Here is a 15,536-nt window from a genome sequence, read left to right on the forward strand (position 1 = left end):
AAAGTCAGTATTTTCTCTCTTCCATTGATAGGGAGAGATTGCTGTGGAGTGAAACAAAATACTTTCTCCAATGGTTATTTATTTGTGAACAGATCGTATAATATACAAAGAAAGTACAGATTGCAAACCCTGAAGAAGAAAAGGAAAAAAGAACCCTTAATATACCAAGCAATGGTGTGACCCATTTCAATATGGACACTTCAACCTAATATAGTAGAATTACTCAGATCAAAGCTCTTCCTGTCTCAGAGTCTTGGGGTTTTTCCTGTTTTGTACCAGATAAACTATCAGCCAAATCAAGGCCTTTAGTTTCAAATGGAAAGAGCAATACACAGATCCCTGCTACAAAAACTATACTCGCAAAGAAAACAACTGCTGCAGTTTGATGACATCCTTGTACCAAACTGACTGCCACAAGAGGGCAGACCATTCCTCCGATTCTTGACACTGAGCTTGCAACCCCGACGCCGGTTGTTCGCATAAAGGTCGGGTAAAGCTGCATGATTAAGAAAAATAACCATATGTTATCATCTATAATCACCTATCAGTAACTGAAATTTCACAGATAAACAAAATGAAGAATCTAACCATTGTGTTCAGTTTGACGGATTTGTGTTGTCACAGGAAATAAAAAACAAATAACAATTATATCTGAAAGATTTCTAGTGATAATCAATATGGTTTATCTATTTTCAACATGAATCTGGCACAAATACACAATCTGCTTTAAAAAAGTGTCTTCTTTCCTCTCTAGTGTTTCTTGTTTATGAGGCAATCAAAATGAAAATTCAACAACAAAAGGCTGCTTGAGTAAGAGATTCAATTTGCATAACTTACCTCTGGAGCATATATATAAACGATCGTGAATGTTCCAGTGATGCATGTTCGAGCTCCAAACAGAAGTGTTGTTGTTACACCTGTAGACTGATGGACTACCAATGGCAGCAGGAAGATGCAACAAACAAAGAACATAGCCGCCATTGAAAGTTTACGACCAAGTCTATCAATTACGAGTGCGGACAGGATGAGCCCCGGAAACTCTTGAACCAAATAAAAGTTCAACGTCACTAAGCTTCTTTGAAGAGAGTACAAGAATCAGCTTTACCACACAAGTAAAAAGATTTTTCTAATAAATATGAAATCGTACCTGCAAAACTTGTGATAAAAACCTGTTTGTAATTAATATTAGCAGGCTTTTGTGACTGCTTTTTAGTTTGATGGCATGTATTACTCCTATCGTTCAACTCCGTGGTCAGCAACACGAGGCCATAATATGAAAATGCATTTGCAAAGATTACCACCCATAAAAGCAAGGTTGACCTAACTAATCTTGGTGAGAAAATTATTAGCACTGATTTGAAGACCCCCATGTGAGAATCCTTCTGCTTGGGAGGAGGAGGAGGAGGAGGTGCGGCGCACACATCTTTATCTTTACTCTCTGGTAGATGATTATTTCCTTGCAGCTCAATTTCGTTACCAGCAACAACAACACCAGGAGGCAATTCTTTTCCATTTAGTTTGGCAATTTTCTTCAAAATAATAAGTGCTTCATTTTTTCGACCTTTCAAGCATAAGTACCTTGGTGACTCAGGTGTCAAGGTATAAAATACAAGGAGGAGGAATGAGGGCAGAGCAGACAGAGCAAGTAGCCACCTCCAACCTAATCTTGGCATGATAATCTGCAAATATATGAAAAAAAACACCAATCATAAGATTATCATCAACAAATGCAGCACTAGAACCAGAACAACTACCGTGTGGACTTTATTGGAGGGGAAAAAAAAGAAACAAACCATGATGGAGACAAAATAAACATTGAAAATGAGGATATTCAAGAACCAATATCAATTCTAGGAATAGATGCTAAAAAGCATGAGAGTTCCCATAATTTTAGAGCCCTATATAGTCATCCACTTAATATTTTATCACAATCAGACACTAAATAGAAAGAAAGAAAGCATGGCATGGCATGGATCGTTGAAGGATGTTCACTGTTCAATAATTTTACGCCAAGATGTAAGACCATAAAACAATCAAGAAATCATAAGCATACCCAAGCCAGACCACCCTCAAAAATTGTTCCGACGGTCCAGAATGCTGAGAAAACCACCATCCAAGTGCCTCTGTTTGGAGCAGGCACAAACTCTAGAAACCATGCTAAGAGCACGGGACCGCCTCCAATCCCAAAGCCAACCAAACAACGGGAAATAAGCAACGCGATGTAGTTCGGGGCAAAGGCACTAAGAAAACCAGCGACGGATGTCATTATTGCTGTAACAAAAAATCCTTTCCTGAAGGAAAAAAAATAACAAAAAACACATTTCAGAGACTAAATTATGTACATGTATATAAAAAATATTCCCAAAATAACAGCAATTAGCACATATGTGTTTGACAAGAAATAAGAGTCACAAAAACCACGGTTGCTAGATCAAGGTGGCTGGAAATTGTAATATATAACCTTCTTTTCCATCCTGATCTTCTAGGGTTCCTTCTATTCCTTTGTTGTGAAAGGTCACTCAACAACTTCAGAGGAAACAACTCAAATATCTATTTCCAACTTCCAATCATGAGTATTTTGGCTTAAGTTATCACCTTTCTCCGACAGACAAGGGAGTAAAACACACACATCATGAGACCCTCTCTACAGATGGAAAGAAGTGATCCACCAGGATGATTGCAGAATCATCTTCAAGATGGTTATATAATTATTTCCGTATTGTTTTGTCGATTAAGTAAAAAAAAGAGGGGGGGGGGTGTTGCGTATAGAGAAGAAGAAGAGGAAGGCACCTCCTTCCATATTTGTCTGAGATTACGCCCCATGTATATGCTCCAACCAGCATGCCAGCAAAAACCACAGTGGTTATGAGGCTTTCCTCGTGAGAAGTAAGACCCCATTTCGAATGAACTGCCGGTCCAACAAACGAGAGAATCATAACCTCCATCGCCTCTGAAACCCAACCCATTCCAGCATAGAGTAGCACAAGGAATTGGAATTTCCCAAAACCCACGGTGACAAGAGCTTCATCAACTGTATACCTCGGACCTCCATCTGCCATCTAAGAATGTAAAGCAAATAAGCTGCCCAAAACAAGTACAAGTTAATTTTGCTGCTTGTATGAGTGAAAACAGCTTAGAACTAAATAGATCAAGAGCGACTTTGATCTTTAGCCAAATGAATGATCCTGCAATATCATGTACTGTTTCAACCACCGCAAAAAGCGTAACACAGTGAAGGAGTCGATAATCATAGGCGAACAGATGCTGTTAGTCCCCTGAAAACTTCCGTTTTTATTGGTCTATGGGAGGGCCCAGAGGGGTCAAATAGTCCCAAGCACCAAAATTAGAGCCACTAAGGCTTGAAACCTGGATTCCTACATGGATGGCCAATATACTCCCCAGCAGAATCAAAGCCATGGCGGCTCTGTTCACATTCAAAAACAATGTTCGATGAAAATTTTAAAAAAAATAATCTTTTTTATATAAAAAAATCCAAATCATTTTGATATATCAATATTAAAAATAATATTTTAATAATTTTTAAATAAAAAAATATATTAAAAAATAATTACTAGGAAAAAGTTACAATATTGTTCATGTTATCATTATGAACTCCACTATGAGTGCATTGATTATATGCATCAGCTGTCATTTCAAGACAAAGTACCTTCTGTGTTGAAAGACCACTCATAGTGGAATGGTTAGGCAGAGATAATCAAGGGCCATACATGCAGAATATTTTTTCATTCTTTGGTTTAATGGGCCAAAGTTTTAGCTCTAAATTTATTAGTCTCAAGCATAGGCTAGAGAACTTTTCTCTAATTTAGCTATCTCTCTGCTTGACTCTTGCTCTCCATAACTTGCTACCTGAATAGCTTACTTCTATAAGCTTTATTTTCATTCAAGTTCCCTCTCCAAGAGTAAAGAAGACTCTGAGACAGTGCAAGGGTGAAGTACTGAGGCATTAAGCAGTGAAATTGTACATGTTTTCCATCGTGATCACAATTTCGACTAGTGTCAAGCCTAGCATGATTTGTTGACTCGATTCGAGTAGGAATCCTATGACTTACAGGTTACTGTAATTTCAATATATAGTGGTATATGTTTTTGTTCCATCTCACCTTATCTGCCGAAGAATGTTAGGATTTGACAGAGATGCAGGTCTTATGAATCCACTCTCTCCTTCACTTACAGGATAGGATTAGCTGCTGATGGTAAGTTATTGTGCCAAAAACAATGAGTTTCTTGATTGGATCCACCAGAGATTAATTTATTTGTTGTTTCAAACACAATCAAATCAAGAGTTAATCAAAGAGAATTGAACATCAATATGAATGGATTTATTAAACAAGAAACCAAACAAAACCCACCATGAAAGCACCAACATTCTGAAATTTGAAAAGCACCAAAGGATAAACAAGAAATAATCCAAAACATCAGGTGGGCTGAGATCGAAAAAAACAAAGCACAAACTGGGGTGTTCCTGGAGATGGAGAAAACAGACCTTATCAGAGATTATACATGCAGATGATCCAAGAAAAAGGTTCCCTCTTCTTTGTAGGGTTTTCAGACTGAAATGACATGTGATTATTGATAGATAATTATGTAGGGTTTCAGTGTATTTTGTTTTCTTATTTTGCTCATGCGTTATAACATTGAATGATGCAATTTCATGCGAACAGATTCCAAGAAAAACTGTCAGCCTTCCAATGCAATCACAACAACAAAATGGGAAAAATATGGAAATAAAATTTGAAGCTGGTCCTCTATTTCTGCGACTGCAGGTGTCTACCTCGACACTAAAGTACCTGTACTTGTCTGTCTCTATGAATGCATGGTGTTTACTCACACTGACACTTGTCTGTCTCTGGATTTTCTTTGCTGTATTACAGGCATCAAGAGCTTAACTGGTTTGCTCAAGTAATGCTAGTTTGGAAGAAAAAATCTTCCACTGTGAAAAAAATTGCTTGTTTGAGAAATGTTTTTGTCAACTGTGTTACTGTGAATATATATATATTCACTGTACTAGTTTGGACAAGAGACTCTGGCCTCATTAGAGGTTTTTGCTGCACGGAAGTTTAATTTGTAGAATCAAAGCAGTGCGCAAGAGCATATGAATGTGCGTGTGTGAGCGCCAAAGCAAGGATGTTTCAAGCGTGCTTTGTCACTTGTCAGAAGCAAAGTGTCGATGGTATTTTAGTATTTAGAGCTGCGTGTTCTTGAAAGTTGATGTCATCCATCATCGTTCTGCAGCGTAGCTAGTCAGATGGGACATAAAAAAGATCATGATTCTGTGAACTGATATTCTTACATTAACTATAAACAATATTAATTAAAATATTCCTTTGTTTTATTTTTTAATTAATATTTTTAATTTTAATTTCATCTTTTAATATTAAATTTTATTTTTTAATATTTAATATTAGACCGAGTAAAAATTAAAATTTATTAGTTATTTTTAATAAAATTATCTTGATTTTATAATTCGAATTATAATTTTAACATGATAATTCAGATTATTTTTTAGATTATTTTTAATTAATTTTTTTTAATTTCATTTTTTAATATTGCATTGATTGAAAATTAGATTTTATAACTTATTTTAATTTATTTTCTATAGAGTTATTACTGAAATCATAAATTTAACATATTAATCAAATTATCTCAAATCAATTTAATATATTGTTATTTTAATATTAAAAAAATATATTATTTTAAAATTTTATTTAATCAAATATTATTTTAACATGATATATATAAGTTGTTCTTAAACTAGTAATGTTAACCAAATTATATCTAAGTAAACTTTCCCTAAATTTAATTTTTAATATTTCTTTGATGTTAAAAATAAATAACTAGAGTACCACGTGGCAATCATCTAAGTACATGCTAAACAGAAAGAGTAAACAACGTACTTTCCAAATTCCAGTGATTGTACTATACATCACACTTGAAACATTTTACATATAGTAAGTGTCTGTCTACCTGAAAATACAAGCGATTATACTATACATACAGCAATGGTCTGATCCTTTTTTTTTTTTTAGTTTAATGTGAGTATTCGGACCAGCTTGCGCGCATCTCGACTAATATTACGGACAGTTTCAACCTAACACGTGACATGATGACTGAGACAACATGATGACTGAGACATCAAGGCTCTTGTTGCTTCACAGCCTTTGGTTTTTCATTTTTTGTACTGGATACACTCTCGGTCAATTCAAGACCCTTGGTTTCATGTGGAAACAGCATTACACAGCATCCTGCTACGAACATTACGCACACAAAAAGAACTAGTGCTGCTGTCTGATGGCATCCTTGCACCAAACTTACTGCCACAAGCGGGCAAATCATTCCCCCGATTCTTCCCATTGCGCTTGCAACTCCCATACCTGTTGATCTCACTGATGTTGGGTAAATCTGGAAGGGAAAAAAAAAGCATGTTATTGCAGACCAGCAACTTAAATTTGGCGAAATGAGGATGCTTTCAAGATTCAATTCCTATAGCCATGTGTGCTGTTGAGTGCTGAATGTAAAATTGCTTGCAGATTGCTGCCATGACTGGGATGAAGTAAGAAAAATGCAGACATCAAAGGGTGAGATGTTACAAATGCTTGAATGAAAAGGTACACTTAACACAAGAACTGCAGTAATTTACACGGGCCACAAGCACTCTTCTAACTTTAAGTGCTAAGTTGAGTTCAGTACCTTAGGGCCGTGTTTGTTAGGAGGGATGGATGGGATACAGTGGTGGAAGGATGAGGAAGGGAAAGGATGGATAGGTTACCATCCATCTAGTTGTTTGGCTAACAAGGGAGGGAAATAATGGGAGTCAATCCATCCAAATTGAGAGCATTGAAATTTACAACGGAGGGAAAGGATGAGAGTCTAACCGCTCAAATTAGGAGGATTAAAAATTACAAGTGAAAAGGTACTGGAAGGATCAGGTCCCGTCCTTGACAAACAAAGTGAACATCCAATCCCTTCACTTCTCATTCCCTCATCCATCCTCCCCCCAGCCTATCCTGACATCACACCCTTAGAATTCACTGTTAAATCCACACCAAGCATGCACATACAGACATTGCACAGGCCCTATCGCCTAGTCTTCTAAAACAAAGCTCTTAAAAGCCAGTGATGTTCAATTTCAGATTTGTATAGGGCATCATCAACGCATAGCTTTTTGTTTCTCTGAAAGAATAAACTCATGTACAACAAATAATTTAATTCGGTGTCATCAAAAGAACTTCTAATGCAAACAAATAATCCTGCATTTTTTTCTCTATAGTTTCTCGTCAACCCAACTAAAGAACAATCTGTCCCAAATGAGTTGGCGTGAGCTAAAGTCTGTTTTTTTTTTTTCCCTGAACGTTCTTGATTATGAAATATTAAAGCGAAAAACTCAATAATCAATAGGCTCTGGAGTGAAAATTCAATTCCCATGACTCACCTCTGGAGCGTATATGAAGACAATAGTGAAGGTTCCTGTGATGCATATTCGAGCACCGAAGAGAAGAATTGTTGTTATCCTTGGTGACTGATGGACTACCAGTGGTAGCAGGAAGATGCAGGCCACAAAGAACAAAGCCGCCATTGAAAGTTTACGACCAATCCTATCAACTATGAGAGCTGACACAATGAGCCCCGGAAACTCTTGAGCCAAATAAAAGTTAGATGCTATTAAGCTTCCTTGGAGAGATTGCAAAATCAGATTTATTGTAAAAATAAAAACACTGCTGTAATTGCTGTGAAAACTCACCTGCAAAACTAGTGATGAAGACTTCTTTGTAATCAACAGCAGAAGACTTATCTGACTGCGCTTTAGTGTGATTGCACGTGTTGTTCCTATTGTTCAACTCAGTTGTCAGCAACACAAGGCCATAGTATGAAAATGCATTCCCAAAGAATACCACCCATAAAAGCACGGTTGACCTAGCTAATTTAGGTGAAATAAGCAATAACAGAGATTTTAGGACCCCCATGTCAGAATCCTTCCACTTAGGAGGAGGATGAAGAGGAGCAACATCTCCATCTCTACTTGCTGGCAGTGAAACCATGCCTTCTATAGGAATATTCTTTCCCTGTAGCTCAATCTCATTATCGGTAGCAAGAGCACCAAGAGGCAATTCTTTCCTATTTTGTTTGGCTATTTTCTCCAAAACTCTAAGGGCGTCACCTTTTTGGCCTTTCAAACAGAAATACCTAGGTGATTCTGGTGTCATGACATAAAATATAAGGAGAAAGAATGAAGGCAAAGCGGATACCGCCAGTAGCCACCTCCAATTTAATCTAGGCATGATAATCTGCGAAGGGACAGAATAAGGATGAAACCATTTTCCAGTAATGTAGCACAGATTACATGATGAAGGAAAAAGAAAAAAACAGAACTATTTTATGGACTTCACTGGAAAACATAAAGGGCAACAACAACACAATAAGAAATAAAACACAAGTATGTTCTGGGATAATTCCAGAATAAGAGGTACAGATATGCAAATGATAGCATCAAGTGACACTTCATAATGGCCATTAGAGTAACGCAAGAAAGTTTCACAATCTCAGAATTCTTGAAATCCCAAATCCCAATCAATACATATTTTGGCTCATGCAACAGAAACTAATAAATAAAAACAAAGGCATACATCATTGGAAGTCTAGTACTAATTATCATATGTTGGTATGTGAAACACATCACACCAATATAAAATCGTTTTCACCAACCACACATAACCTGAGATTGAAGGTTGTTGACTATTTTAAACCAACAAAGAAATTTGGAACAAGAAACCAAAAATGATAGAGAAATCATAAGCATACCCAGGCCAGTGAAGCCTCAAAGATTGCTCCAAATGTCCAGAATGCTGAGATAATCACCATCCACATTCCTCTGTTTGGTGCTGGTACAAACTCTAAAAACCAAGCAAAGAGTACAGGACCACCCCCGAGACCAAGACCAACCAGGCAACGAAAAACAAGCAATGCAATATAATTTGGGGCAAAAGCACTTAGAAAACCAGCTCCAGAAGTAATTATTGCTGTAACCAAGAAACCTTTCCTGAAGAATACGATAAAAAAAAAACAATAGAGCATGTTTGAGAAACTAGAAAACACAAAACAAGATTGCAGCAGTAGCTCGCAAAAGAGGCACAGCAAACATAATTTGTCAAAAGAAGAATAGTCACAAAAACCACAGTTGCAGGTGACAATAGATCTGTTAAAAGCTTCTATTCTTCAGCTTCATACCAAGTGTTCAGAAACTTGGATTTTTGAAATACATCAAGATTCAACCCCTTTCTATGTAAAAGCTAAATGGATATTGAAACCTTGAATTTTTTGAGCATCATCATGTTCTAGTAAAGCTGCTTTTATTTATTTATTTATTTTCTTTTTTGAAGTGATTCCTAGCGATGCTACTTAATATCACTCCGTGGGATATGACCATGCACTGGATAGAGCTGCAGGAGTCGATCAAACTACAAGGCTCCTTTTATCCTATTCTTCAAAAGTTCATTCAACTAATTCATCAAGGCTATCCATGCGTGACTCTCAATCAAAATGCGTAGGGATTCTGGCATAGTCATCAATATAATGACAGCAGAATCATCTTCAAGTTATGTGAATAATTATTATGAGCTTTGGGTAAAGAAAGGGCGGTACATAGAAATGCAGCCCACCTTCTTCCATATCTGTCTGAAACTACACCCCATGAATATGCTCCAACCAGCATGCCAGCAAAAACCACGCTGGTTATTAAACTCTCTTGCTGAGAAGTAAGATTCCAATCAGACTTAACTGCTGGCCCTATAAATGACAGAATCATCATCTCCATGGCTTCTGAAACCCAGCCCATGCCAGCATAGAGAAGCACAAAGTATTGAAATTTTCCGAACCCCATGGCCAGAATAGCGTCATCAACAGTATACCTTGGACCTCCATCTGTCATCTAAGAATATTAAGAAACTAAGCTAATTAATACAAACATTAGGAACTTTTGCAGCTAAATTGATAGTTGTATATTATGATTGAAAACACCTTAAGACCACATAGATCAAGATGTTGAAAATGATTTGAAGACACTAATCTAAATACTATCAAGCTTTGAAAATTTTGTATGTTCCTTTGAGCAAGAATCAAACTTTGCAATCAAATTCAGCAGATTATGGCCTCCAGAATATTCAAGGCATAAGAAAATTGAATTAAGAAAAAAGAAAGTAGAAACTTCCCATGTCTCATCCAGTTTCTGGGTGCATCCTAAGCAAATCATGAAAAGCACATGCATGTATACGACACATAATGTTATATTATAGGCAAACTTATCATAAAACATTTCAAAAAAAACAAAGAGTCACCATTTTTAATCACAGGTTTCTTCAAACCAATAAATTACAAAACGATAAATATAGGATTGATTGGCTGCATATTAACAAGAAATATAAATGACTAATAGCTAAATCACAGGTTTCTTCTCGATGAGGTAGATACCACAGATCTGTTGCATCAAAGTCAAGCAATGCAAAGTCTGTTCTTTAAGAAAATGAAACAAGAACTTACACCCAGATGTATAAATGGGGAGAAGGAAGAACAGACCTTGATAAATGCAGACCTATCCTCTTGTTCTTCTAAATGGAGTTTGTTCTTGTGAGGCTGAAACAAGCAATTCCAAGCATAAGTGATAGGAGTCAAAGAAGACGTCGTGTGGACTGGAGAAAGGAGGAATGATAGAGATACAGATGGCCCTCGATGAGAGAACTTTTAATGTCTTACGTACCTGTTTGCTCATCTTGTCAAACTAATCAATCAATCAAAAAAAAAAAAACGAAACTTTATCTTGTGATTCACAGCCAAACAATAAAAGATAAAAGAAAAGTTTAATCTTTCGAGGTGGGCAGGGAATGATAGGGGTGTTCTTTGTTTTGTTATGCAAGATTTCCAGGCTTAGTGGGGTTTGAGTTTGACTCTTCTCAATTCCCCCTCCTGTTTTCTAAAGGCTCGCGTTGACGTCGTCTTGTGCTGGTTGTCCCGACGATGTAATTATACTATGCGTATGTGGGATGGATCCCACCTAACCTTGTTGCTGTTGTTGTTTTTTTAATGTTACTGTCTTTCTTCCCTCCTTCCCTTAAACCAGGAGGAACTGGGAGGAGGATGAGTTGCTCTAATGTTTGGTTTGGGGTCTCTCTCTGTTTTTCTTCGGCCATTTCTCATGTTTTGTTCTTAAATACTTGGTTGTTTTTCGGTTTCCTCTCGTCCATCCTCGTGGGCTTGATTTTTTATATTTTTCTTCAGATTTGTTAAATTAAAAATAGGAGGATTTTACTTGAGGAGACGAGAGATCCACCTAATCCCTTTTTTTCATAATAATTTTATTTCTTAATATGATGCATAAATTTTGATTTTTTTTGAAATATTCTATAGTTTAATGCATGAACTTGAGTTTAGAATATATTTTTAATGGGCTGTCTTCTATCACTAATTTCAAAATGTTTTTTTATTTTAGTAAAAATCTATCATGATATATTATGTTACCTTTTCTCGTCATGGTTATTAACAAGAAGTAAAATTATTAAACATATTATTTAATTTTTTAAATTAAATAGAAAAAAAAAAAGAAACAAGGGAAAGTAATTTTCATCAAGAAACCTCCTACAACAAAATGTATCTTCCAAAAAGACACAAAACTCCTTTGAAAATAAAAATGGAATGTTTAAATTGTGATGTGTATTGGAAAAAATAAGGAACCCATCCTCTCTCTTTTTTCTAACACCTTGGTATGTAATAATTTTTCTTTTATCCCTCTTCTCCCTGTCATTTATCCAGCCAAAAACCAGACAAATATTTTCTGGGTCAAGTCTTGGGCTGGGCCGGACTAGACTGACTAGCATACACCAGGCTTAACCCAACCACCTGAAGCCCATCTCAATGGGCTTAAAGAACATCATGGCATAGCGAAGGTTATAGATGAGGTAAATGACACCCTGGTTAAATAACGAAGGAATTATGGATACAAGCCTAAAAAATAAAAAAAATCTAGACATTTAGAGAGCGTTTGGCATTGCGTTTGTAACTGCGTTTCATCAAATTTTGAAATTTTTTTTTTTTGCTAAAATTGAGTGCGGTTTGTACTTTTTGGATCGTTTTGATGTGCTAATGTCAAAAATGATTTTTAAAAAATAAAAAAACATCATTGGCATGTATTTCAGCACGAAAAGCTATTTGAAAAGCAACTGCTAATACATTGCCAAATATACTCTTAGACTTCTTGCTCGAGTCAACCAACACTACGTGAACAACCATCAAATCGCCCTCTCATGGATCTGGCAGCCTAACCTATAATTCACCACACAAAAAAAAGAAAGAGAAATTATAAAAGAAATAAGAGCATAAATAATTCATGATTGTTTTTCATACAACCTCACAGATAATCCATGATTTTACCTCCTTTTTTTTCCTTTGTTTATAAAAAAATTGTCATCAGAAATAATCATTATTGTCAAAGATAATGATTCTTCATATGACCCCGTAGTTAGTTTTTAATTTATTTTTTGACAGTGACGGGGCATGATAATTAATAATTAATCGATATAATATGCACAGTTTTCAAAAGAAATTTATATCAACGACACAGAAGGAAGTGATGTGACGCCTATTTTTTTAAAAAAAAACCATCACTATATATAGATTAACATTTATAGGAAGAATTTATAATTTTATATAAATAACAAGAATTTAGTGATTAATAATTTTTTATTTTTTAGCTTATACTAATTTTTTATAGACATCAAATAATTTATCACCTAATCTTATTGTTTTTTTCTTTGTTATCCGTACGTGTATACAGAATTAACCTGTAAATAAATACATAAAAAATAGTAAAATTTTGTAATTTGAATAGAAATATCAGTAGTATCTAGAATTAGCTGGTTTTTTTTTCGGGTGATTATATTTATATATTTTATATTATTATAATGTTTAATCTATATCATTAATCAAATTATTATGCTCTGTAGATTTATTTTTTTAAAAATAAAAAGAGCATAAATATTAGTGTTAGTACCAAACCTGGATGGTTACGTCATCGACGTTGGGAGTTTGTTCTGAATCTTATGATATGAAAATATGTAATGAAAGAAAAAATGAAGATGATTGGTCCCCCAATCCTGGGACCCACTGCCTGCCTGAAAAGGAGAAATGCCCAGAGACCCCACCTTTCATCAATTTGATACCACAAAAAGAGTGGTGAAAGTGACACGTTGGTTTACCCCTCGCCCCTTCCATGCCCATTCCCACCCTCCATGAGCTATGTCTCCATTATATATGCCCTCCCATTTTCCACACCCCACCTTCTCTTTCTTAATCTTTCTTTTGCTTTTTGGACATACATCCAATATATATATATATATATATATATATATATATATATATATAATATCCAATATATGTGGATGTATAATCCAAATCTTAGAAGATCTATCCTGAAAAAAATGTCATGTAAGAAAAAAAAATATTGATTCAATTTGTAAAACTTATGACACAGGTTACGAGATAGAACTAACCATGTATAAAGCAAACTATAATAAATTATGAAGCATGATCTCCAATAAACTAAATATTAAAGTATAAAATTATAAAAGGAAATGTAGGTTAAAAAAAACAAAGGAAAACATACACTTTTTAAATGAATAGTGTTTTTTTATGTGGTGCATAGTAAAAGAACCACATCTTTTAGTTTATATTAATAGATTAATGGCTTGCTTGATGCAGCGGATCGAAACAAAAAAAAAAAAAAACAAAAAAAAGATTTAGGAGACCATTATGATTTTTAAGAAGTAAGAGAAATTTGATAAGAACATTGAATCTTGATTAATTTAATAATATAATAAAAATGAGTTAAGAACAATAAATAAATATTGTCCCGGGCAAAACTGGGTTAACACGTGAAACTCATGACCTGAACATGAGATATGTCTAGATTACATGTCTATCTCACCTCCTAGGTTGCGAGGTCGGGATAATTCAATAAATAAAAAATTGACAATAAATAGAATCAAAGCTATAAAAAACAAGAGACAAATATAAATCAAGATATTTAGTATTATAACACGGATTATTTACCCAATTGAGTTTGATAAATTTGTTTATCATAATAAATTTGTAATAAAAACCCACATTAACAGAAGTTATCGGGTTGATAAAATGAAACAAAATATTATGCAATGACACATATATTTAAATTATTCTAAAAAATAAAACATTTTTATTTTAAAAAATTAATTTAATTTATATAAAATATAAAAAAACTACAAATGAATCATACTAACCTCCTCAAAAATTAAATACACCCAGTATAATTTAAAAATTAACACCATTTAAAAAAATGCTAGGCAAAAAAAAATCATTAAGAGGGGTATTGATTAAAACACAAACTTAAAAATAACGTAAAAAAGCACATATAAAAGAGGTATTACTAATAAAAAAAGAATGAGGTCAGGCACTACCAGGCCTGGTAAGCCAGACTAAGTGTTTGACCCATTATGAAATGGGCCGCACGCGGGCCTTTTTTTATTTTTTAAGTCAATAGGGTGGACTACATAATTTTTTTAAAAAAATAGATGATACGTTGTCTGAATTTCTAAATTCCAGCTACTGTGGTGGCTGAAAAAATACCTTAAAACCCGAAATCAACCTGAAACAAAATTTTTTTTCGAGCTGATATCTATTTTTTAAGCACTTTTAAGTAAGAAAAAAAAAACACTTAGTTCAAACTCTTTTTATCATATGGAACCACTTGATACTAAAAAAATGATTGTTTTAGTGGTTAGAATCGTTGTCAACAACAAGTGTCTCTTTTTAGATCGGAATCTGACAAGTCTCTTTCTCTTTCTCTCTCTCCTCCCAAAACAAAGACTGAAAAAAAAGAAGTTTGATATAATGAAATTTTAAAACAAATTCCAAAGCCGCCTATTTCCCTTGTTTTTTTCATTATAGTTTTTTTTGTCTTTCAACTCAATTATCCCTCCTAAAAAAAATACAATTAAATTATAATTTTAATTAAAAAAACTAAATTATACAAAATAAAAATTCCAAAACCAAATTGATTTTTTTAAAAAAATCATTATTTCAACCCTTGATGACATGCGAAATGGTAAGCTGGAATCATGATACAGTAAAAAAAAAAAAAAAACTATTTTAGTGATTGTTACGGACATGGCACTATGAGCATGAGCATGCCAATATTTATTTCCTTTCTTCCCTCCATCTAGCCGCATTGAATCTCGTTCAAGGATTCCTCTCTTCTTCTTTTTTAATAATTCGATCAAACAAAGTATATTTATATACGTTTGTGGGGTCTAATATGCCGAACCCCGTACACAGTATTTACACTTTATGTTTTTTAAAATGATTTTTTTAAAAAAAATACATTAAAATAATATTTTTATATTTTCAAAATTTAATTTCAATATTAGTATGTTAAAATAATTTAAAAATATTTAAAAAAATAATCGGTTAGAAATAAAGAAATTTAAATCTTTTTAAAA

The 15,536-nt window shown here is 34.3% G+C and overlaps 2 protein-coding genes across 3 annotated transcripts; both read right to left on the reverse strand.

The window, feature by feature from the left end:
- Positions 1-49: 49 nt before the first annotated feature.
- LOC7465573 (organic cation/carnitine transporter 7-like) lies at positions 50-3,424 on the reverse strand. Of its 2 annotated transcripts, none has more exons than XM_052454431.1 (5): positions 2,791-3,424; positions 2,054-2,291; positions 1,148-1,679; positions 838-1,040; positions 50-496 (listed from the first exon to the last, which is right to left on the reverse strand). In XM_052454431.1, exons 1-5 carry the CDS (start codon positions 3,057-3,059, stop codon positions 224-226), a joined length of 1,515 nt encoding a protein of 504 aa, XP_052310391.1. In that variant the 5' UTR covers positions 3,060-3,424; the 3' UTR covers positions 50-223. The 2 variants fall into 2 exon arrangements, with proteins under 2 accessions (XP_052310391.1, XP_052310392.1); XM_052454432.1 differs by lacking the exon at positions 2,791-3,424 and adding an exon at positions 2,462-2,724.
- Positions 3,425-5,890: 2,466 nt separating this feature from the next.
- On the reverse strand, positions 5,891-11,185 carry LOC7497754 (organic cation/carnitine transporter 7). Its single transcript, XM_006380776.3, has 7 exons — positions 10,769-11,185; positions 10,588-10,644; positions 9,675-9,943; positions 8,818-9,055; positions 7,760-8,303; positions 7,451-7,653; positions 5,891-6,420 (listed from the first exon to the last, which is right to left on the reverse strand). Exons 1-7 carry the CDS (start codon positions 10,778-10,780, stop codon positions 6,154-6,156), a joined length of 1,590 nt encoding a protein of 529 aa, XP_006380838.1. The 5' UTR covers positions 10,781-11,185; the 3' UTR covers positions 5,891-6,153.
- Between the last annotated feature and the right edge of the window lie 4,351 nt (positions 11,186-15,536).

This window comes from Populus trichocarpa, chromosome 7 (genome assembly GCF_000002775.5).
Source record: "Populus trichocarpa isolate Nisqually-1 chromosome 7, P.trichocarpa_v4.1, whole genome shotgun sequence".
NCBI classification, from domain to species: domain Eukaryota; kingdom Viridiplantae; phylum Streptophyta; class Magnoliopsida; order Malpighiales; family Salicaceae; genus Populus; species Populus trichocarpa.